Below are 8,345 nucleotides of genomic sequence, written 5' to 3'. Positions count from 1 at the left end.
ATTTAGATTAAGGCTAAGGAGCAGGTGGTCTTCCAGAATTTGTTGGACTCTCTCAGCCTCTTCCAGAATGGTCATGGTGAAAGATGATGGGAGTTATAGTCCAGTAGCTATTTCAGAAGCACAGGTTCCCCATTCTTCCAGCAAATGAAGGCAGTGGACATTTGTTGCATGATCACATTCCTATTTGTATGAAGAATCAGCATTTCGTTGTGTTGGACAGACTCAAGCTGCAGTGCATCATGAGCATCAGGTAAGAAAAGATCTAAAGATGCATGTACCTGCACGGATGTGTGCATACTCTTTCCCAGCACCAGGAAATCAAAGCAAGACACAGTTCAAACAGCCACTTAGATTGCACAGATTGGTAAGAGATGAGGAGATGGATAGCACTGTCTAGATAAACACAGGAAGGCAAAAGCTATAATAGGAGCATCCTAGAGATTGTCTGAAACTGTACAGGGAAAATGAAACATGGATTATCATTGCCTATCGTGGTTTCTTCACTCCATATAAGAAGCCCGACATACATGGGTCAATCCTATTTTATCCTCAGAAGAACCCTGTGAGGTGAATTAGACTAAAAGTTACCCACTTATTGTGGGCTTCACAGCTAAACTGGGATTTGAAGCCAGATCATCCCTCCAGAAGCCCAGCACATGAGCTCTCAAAAGTCCATCTTGTACCCACACCCCTTTCACCATTTGAGGGTGTATTCCCTCACTGGATAGGAAATGCTGTTCCAAAGTAGATTAAGATAAGCCATCTGATTGTTCAGCATTTTAGCTAAGAGCACTGCTCTTGAAGCGGAAAGTTACTGTCCTGGGTGGATGCCAGTTCCCTAGCTGGCTGCTAGCTTGGATCTGGGAGGAGTACTCACTTTTCACTCCTTGGCAGTCCTTGCAGCTCCTCTGAGTCACTCCAGACCACCCCACCCTTGAAGAAGTGGGGGGGGGGGATTCCTAAACTTCAAAATTCATCTTCCAGAGAAGAGAGGCATGCCATTCCGTTACTTACCAAACTTCTACAAACTGACGCAAGCTGCTCTAACTAACTAGGGATAGTGTCATATGGAATGCACCATTTAATCACAGAGGACGATGAGACATTTTGGAAAATAGACACCCCACTCCACTCTTGTGCAAGAGGAGACTGAGGCAAATACGATAAACCTCAAGTTCTGTGTCTCTTATTGCTACAGAAGGCCTAGCACTGAAACACATGTTCTTGTCTCAGAAGAGTTTCCAGTTAGCTCTGTCAGTCTCACATTCAACAGCTGCAACACTGAAGGTCAGAAGAACGAAGGTCAGCCAGGTGTTACAGAGAACTTTCCCTAAGAATCATTTCTGAACTCACAACAGCAGTTGCATTTGTTGCAGCTATTTGGGTGTATGCTTGTGATACACATAGTAAATGGACATAACTAAATACTCAAAGACAGCTGTTGTGGAGTCATGACTGTCAATGGCTTTCAACCCATACCCGCATACCCATATTCAGAAGTGCACATTTCCCCTTCACACCTGTAAGAGATTAGCATGCCAAAAATTTGTTACATGTGACACCAAATGTAATCAACAGTAAATGTGACTACTGTTTTGTGAAGGGTGAAGTGACCCTTAATGATCAAACCTGTACACAATGGTAACTGCATTCCTTGCAATGCTATTGTCAATTTTTAATTCAGTTTCCACTCTATCTATGCACTCCACTCCCCATTTTTACTGGGATCACATCATAATGTTGTCAGGTTTCTAAAATAGCAAAAAAAAGAGTGGTCAGTATCCACGACATGCATACTTGATAATCAAGAAATAGCTTCATAACTTATATAACACATGTCTGCCTCTATGAAAGGCCCATACCCCAAAATAAAATGGTCTTTGTTTTCATCTTGTTCATTATATGTTAGGAGGAAAAGCTTCCAAACTCTCTTTTTTTCCTTCAAGTTTATTTTTTCTTCAAACAACTCTCAAACAGTGGGCATCCCTTATGACAAGGGACACCTGCCAGCCCTGTAAGGGATAAGCTTTCTGGGCTTCAAATATGAGAAAGGGAGCAATCTTTTGCTCCTCCGCCACAATCTGCCCCTCTTGCTAATTAGGCTTAGAATTACTAACTAGGCTTAGAAAATCATAGTGCTTTACAAAGGAGAGAAAAATCAACCCAAAAATAGAAACAAAAGCCTGCCTACAGTGCACAATCTAAAACTACAAACAAGATTATAAAATTAATAAAATATTATTATAACAAAGTTAAAGTGCAAATTAATACAAATAATATGTCATGAAACATACAGTCAAAAAACCAAGATGAAATTTGGAAGGTTTCCCTGAATAGAATAGTCTTTAATTTGGATTTAGAGTAGTCTAAAGAGCAGCATTAAGACTGCTTCCCAAAAGGCTTTAAATCTCTGCCCCTGATGATGCTCTGCATACCCAGTACTGCAGGACACAGTGTGTACCTATTGTGTGACTGTGGAAAAGAACAGCTTGTTTTACATATAGGGATTTCCTATAGAATGATACTTTCTTAATTTATACCAGCCATTCTTAATCTGTGGTCCCTCAAGGGCTGCAATGTCCTCACAGGGGATCTGTGGGTTCCCTTTTTCTCCTATAGCTGGGGCAGATGTGGAAGCACTGGGTGCAGTGGAGGTAAGAGCCTGGGAGGGCTGCCTGGAAAAGTGGGGAGAAAAGCCCCCTCCCTCCCTTTTCTGCTGGGCACTGCTGCGGCTGTGTTTCGCAGGGAAGCTTGCTTGCCCTCCTTGCATCTTTCTCCTGTGGCTGGAGTGCCTGTGGAGTAAAAAGCAACCTCAGCCATCCCAAATCAAGGTGTGTAGTAAGTACAGTATTTGAGGTACTTTAGGTTTTTAAATCTTGAATTTAGGGCCCATACAGACAAGCCAGAATAAAGCTGCTTTGGGTCACTTTGGAGGTATGCTGTTTAAATGATGCATGCGTCCTAAGAGTCTGGAAGCTGCGCCAAAGCCATACTCCAGTCCTAAGGACTATACCACAACTTTGGCACACCTTCTGGCCTCTTAGGACGCATGCATCATTTAAACAGCATACCTCCAAAGTGACCCAAAGCAGTTTTATTTTGGCCTGTTTGTATGGGCCCTAAGTCTCCAGGGTCCAGGGCAACAAAATATATTACAAGGGGGGGGTCTCTGATAAAGAAAAGGGAAGAACCACTAATCAATACTTTATGAAAAGCTATTTTTTCTGGTTTTTCCAAGACTTGTTTCATAGCCTAGTCTATTGCCTCTCCTGCTGCCATCCTAAGAGTGCCACAACTCTCTCCCTGTTGCTTTGATCATTGTCAGAGACAAAGCAGATTTTTAGATATCTGGTTACCTTAGTCTTCCATGTGTAATACTCCTTATCTTTCGTTACTCTTCTTGATGCTCTCTGGATCCCTTTCCAAATGTTCCTGAAAACAAAAGACATCACTGCAACTAGTAGTTTTCTGTGGCTGTTTGAGTGATGTTGGCCCCATACAGACAGGCCTAAATAGAGCTGCTTCGAGTCACTTTGGAGGTATGTCATTTAAATGATGCATGTGTCCTAAGAGTCAAGAAGCCACGCCAAAGCTACGGTCCAGTCCTAAGGACTGGTACACAGCTTTTGCATGGCTTCCGGCCTCTTAGGATGCATGCATCATTTAAACAGCATACCTCCAAAGCGACCAGAAGCAGCTTTATTTTGGCCTGTCTGTATGGGCCCGTTGTTTCCACACTGCACAATTATGGCAGTTTTGATACTAGTTTAAGTGCCATGGCTTCATTCTGCAGAATCCTGGGGTTTGTCGTTTGATGAGGCACCAGAGCTCTCAGGCAGAGAATTCTAAATTCCTAACCCTAAACTATAGACTGTGGGATTCCACATGGCACAGCCAAAGTGATATCAAACTGATCTAAGTGTATAGTGTGGAAGAGACTTTTCTGTGCATTTTGAAATGCAGCTGTGAGGGCATCTTGAAAATCTTTCCTACCTCCTCCCTTGATGCAGATCTTCTGCATGCAAATGTGTTATAAGACTTCCTAACATTTAAGATCTTGTCCAGTTCTTGTATAGCTGCCCTCCCCACTCCTAGCCGCCTTATTTCATGACTCCAGTCTCCAGTCTAATCAATGTTTGAGGGAGAGAGCTATCCTAAAACCCAACCGCATCTCTCCTGAACTTCACCTCCCTCTTAAGCAGCCTGTTAGAATCGTAGAATTGTAGAGTTGGAAGAGACCCCAAGGGCCATCCAGTCCAACCCCATTCTGCCATGCAGGAACTCTCAGTCAATGCATTCCTGACAGATGGCCATCCAGCCTCTGCTTAAAGACCTCCAAGGAGGGAGACTCCACTGTACTCCGAAGAAGGAGTGTGTTTCACTGTCGAACAGCCAATGCTGTCAGAAAGTTCCTCCTAATGTTGAGGTGGAATCTCTTTTGCTGTAGCTTGCATCCATTGCTCCAGGTCCTAGTCTCTGGAGCAGCAGAAAACAAGCTTGCTCCCTCCTCGATATGACATCCCTTCAAGTATTTAAACATGGCTATCATATCCCCTCTTAACCTTCTCTTCTCCAGGCTAAACATCCCCAGCTCCCTAAGTCTTTCCTCATAGGGATTCATGGTTTCCAGACTTTTCACCATTTTAGCTGCCCTCCTTTGGACACGCTCCAGTTTCTCAATGTCCTTTTTGAATTGTGTTGCCCAGAACTGGACACAGTATTCCAGGTGAGGCCTGGAATGGAAGACATGACGACCTGACTACTGTTGTAGCCTGGCCATGGTGACTGATGGGCAGGAGAGTCTGACCCACCAGGTTCGAGGTGGGCTCCATTGGTCGGGAACGTCAGCCACAAGGATGGGAAGCAGGATGGAGGAGGGGATACTCAAGGAGCGGTACCAAGCAAGGGATATTCTTTCATCTGGGAACTATGGGAGGCGATGTGTGGATGCTCCTCGGGCAGCATCTGAGGGCACTGCTCCTCTCTGGGCTGGCACCTTCGGAAGCGAAGCCAAGGAAAGCCCTCTCTCCGTTGAAAGGAAAGCTTCCGGGCGGCTCACAAGAGGCTACTTTGCGCTGGGGGGAGGGAGGTGACCACAACTCCATAACCAACAATCTTAGGCTGCATCCACACTGGAGAAATAACCCGGTTTGGCACCGCTTTAACTCTTTTTCTGGGTCAAGGCTATGGAATTCTGGGAGTTGGAGTTTGTTGTGGGGCCCAGAGCGGAGCACAACAAACTCCAACTCCCAGAATTCCATAGCCTTGACCCAGAAAAAGAGTTAAAGCGGTGCCAAACCGGGTTCAAGTCCTTTTTTTATTCGGCTGGCCCTGGGCTAAGCCAGAGAGGCCCAGAGTGGCTCAACCCAGTCCCGGCGGAATATAAGTCCATTCTATGATGCTGGTTGTCCTTATTCTCCCTGAGTCTGAGGAGGAAGGGCCGGGCAAGACGGAGCCCGCCAAAAAGCCTGAGGGAGGGCGGGGGGCGGCAGGGAGGGGCCCATTGTTCCTTCTGCGGCGCTCCTTGGGCTTGGCCTCCTTTTCTCTCCTCCTCATAATAGAGAGACCCGCCTTTTTGCTTGTCCCATTTCCACCGACGGGAGGGACCCTGGCCTCGGGGGAGAAAGCCTCCCGGGCGGCGCTTCCCTTCTCCCCCCGCTTCCCGACCCCTTCCTCCTCCTCCTCCTCCTCCATGGAGGGCAGTATAAGGGCCAGGCTTTGCTCGCACTGGGGAAGCGACCCCCTTGTTGTGCTGCCGCCGGCCATGTGGCTCCTGCGGCTCTGCCTCTTCGCCCTGACGGGAGCCGGACCTCTGGCCGGACCGACGCCGAGGGGCCCAACTACGCCAGGCCCGAGCCCTTCCGCCGGAGCCCAGTGCCTGGAGGGGGCCTGCTTCGCCTTGTTCTGGGCGCCTCGGACTTTCCCTGAGGCCAGCCTGGAGTGCCAAGCCAACGGCGGCCACCTCATGAGCGTCCGCTCCACCGTGGCCGCCGAGGCCATCGCCCTCCTCTTCCAGAGGGGCTCCGCAGCGGGGAGGGCTTGGCTGGGCTTGCGGCTGCCGGAGGGCTCCTGTCGGGAGGCGGGGAAGCGTTTGAGGGGCTTCCAGTGGGTCTCCGGCGAGGAGCGGAGCGACTACGCGGCCTGGGCCGACTCCTCCGTTGGGGCAGAGGAGGAGGAGGAGGACCCTCTTTGTGGGGGAGCCCCCCTTTGCGTGGTAGTAACCCCGGGGCTGCTGTGGGAGGAGCAGCGCTGCCAGTCTCCCGCCGAGGGCTTCCTCTGCGAGTACAGCTACCCAGGCGGCACCTGCGGCCCCTTGAACCCAGGACCCGCCGCCTCGGAGCAGGAAGAGGAGGAGGAGGAGGAGACGGCGGTGGTCTACCGGACCCCCTTCGGCGCCCGGGAGAGCGACCTCCTGGCCTTGCCCCCCGGGAGCAGCGCCCTTCTGCCCAAGCTGGGCCTCTCCCTCGAGTGCAGGCCCCAGCCAGAGGGCTCTCCCAAGTGGGCCTCCGCTTCCCGGGGGGCCTGGGACTGTCGGCTGCAGAACGGGGGCTGCCAGGGCCACTGCCACTCCGGCGGAGAACCGGCGGGGCGGCCTTACTGCTCCTGCCCCGAGGGCAGCGCTTTGCTGGAGGAGGACCGACGGGGCTGCGGCTCCCCTTGCGCCCTTTTGGGGTGCGAACACCACTGCGTCCCCGAGGGCCCCTCTTCTTCCTCAGCCAGCTGCATGTGCTGGGAAGGGTTCGCCTTAGCCGAGGACGGGCGGCGCTGCCTCGACGTCGACGACTGCCAAGCCGAGCCGGGCCCCTGCGAGCAGGAGTGCCTCAACACGGAGGGGGGCTTCCGCTGCCTCTGCTTCCCGGGCTTCGAAGAGGTGGAAGGCAAGTGCCAGGCGGTGCCCAACTGGGGCTGTTTCGACCTGGGCTGCCAGCAGGACTGCGCCGTCGTCGGAGGGAGCCCCCGCTGCCTCTGCTTCGAGGGCTACGCGCCGGACCCTGAGAAGCCCCATCAATGCCTCATGGTCTGCAACCAGAGCCAGTGCCCGCCCCGATGCGACCCCCACACCGGCTACGACTGCCACTGCCCTAACGGCTTCATCCTCGACGTGAGAGACGACGACAGCAAAGTCTGCCAAGACATCAGTGAATGTGACTCCGGCTACTGCGGGGAACTGGAGTGTGTCAACACCCCAGGCAGCTACTATTGCCTCTGCCCTAATGGGCACTTTGTCCAAGATGCCAAACTGTGTGAGGACCCAGAAGGGGACATGGAAGGGTCTGGGGAGATTGACTTGGACCCCAGGAGCCCAGTTGCCACCCTGGTGCCGCCAAAGGAAGGCAGTCGCCGAGGGATGCTGGTGGGCACCATTGTGAGTGCCACTTTGATGGGGGTGGTGCTAGTCGCCATCCTGGGCTACTTGGTCAAGAAGCATCGCTCTGCCCAGTCCAGAAAGGGTGGCACATGCCAGCAGCCTGAGTCTGGGGTGGTGCTGCAGCATGTCAGCTCAAACAGTGCTTCTCCCAGGCTGAAAATGTAGCAAGAGGCTTTCTGTTTGAGGGGGGATGGGAGAGGGTTTAAAAACAAAAACTGGATCAGAGTATAGGTTTTTTGTGGGTTTTTCAGAAGAGTTTATTCCTGACGTTTCACCAGCATCTGTGGCTGGCATCTTCAGAGAAACGTCTGGAATAAACTCTATTAGAACATGGCCACAGAGCCCGAAAAACCCACAAAAAACTATGGATGCCATCCATGAAAGCCTTTGACTGGATCAGAGTAGTTACCAGTTCCAAGGACAGTCCCAGTGCAGATGTTATTTTATTAATGGCTCTCTGAGGGAACAGTGGAGACAGTTTCCTCCTGAACTTCCTGGAAGTTCTTCCCAGTCCTGGACTGAAAGCAGTGTGGGACTGGATAAGGTTCGCAAGGGAAGAAACAAGATGCAGCAGAAGAGCATTCAGACTGCATTCAGCTATAACATTTGTGATTTGTTTTTTTATATCGCTGGGATGCGTTCAGGCTTCAAAAATCAAATTTCTCATATACAAGCACCCCAAGATCCACCAAGAATGTAGTTGAAGATGTGCCTTGAATAGTTCAGAGCCTGGGGATTTGCACCAGAACTGAACAGAGCTCACGGTTCCTCTGCCTCAATCTTCGTTTTCTTTTTTTCCATTAATATAATTTAAAAGTTGGGAGAGCTAACTTTGTTCCTTCCTTCCTTCCTTCCTTCCTTCTTTCTTTCTTTTGCTGTTGTTAAAACAATTGGGAGCCAAAATGTTTGTGGATCTGCAGATTCTCCATGCATCCTAGACCTTTGATCTACCTTCTGTCCACCCCTGATCTATCAA

The 8,345-nt window shown here is 50.2% G+C and overlaps 1 protein-coding gene across 1 annotated transcript in view; it reads left to right on the top strand.

Moving 5' to 3' along the window:
• Positions 1 to 5,764: 5,764 nt before the first annotated feature.
• The window catches only part of LOC149316829 (thrombomodulin-like), a 902,913-nt gene continuing 900,332 nt past the window's right edge, over positions 5,765 to 8,345 (top strand). The window contains exon 1 of the mRNA XM_089516369.1: positions 5,765 to 7,611. Within this exon, the coding sequence (XP_089372495.1) occupies positions 5,765 to 7,534 (1,770 nt within the window). The 3' untranslated portion in view covers positions 7,535 to 7,611. The remainder of the gene's footprint in view (positions 7,612 to 8,345) is intronic.

This window comes from Sceloporus occidentalis, unplaced genomic scaffold (genome assembly GCF_023333645.1).
Source record: "Sceloporus occidentalis isolate IW3139 unplaced genomic scaffold, rSceOcc1.0.p SCAF_3, whole genome shotgun sequence".
Taxonomy (NCBI): Eukaryota; Metazoa; Chordata; class Lepidosauria; order Squamata; family Phrynosomatidae; genus Sceloporus; species Sceloporus occidentalis.
This window is presented reverse-complemented; position numbering and strand designations above follow the sequence as displayed.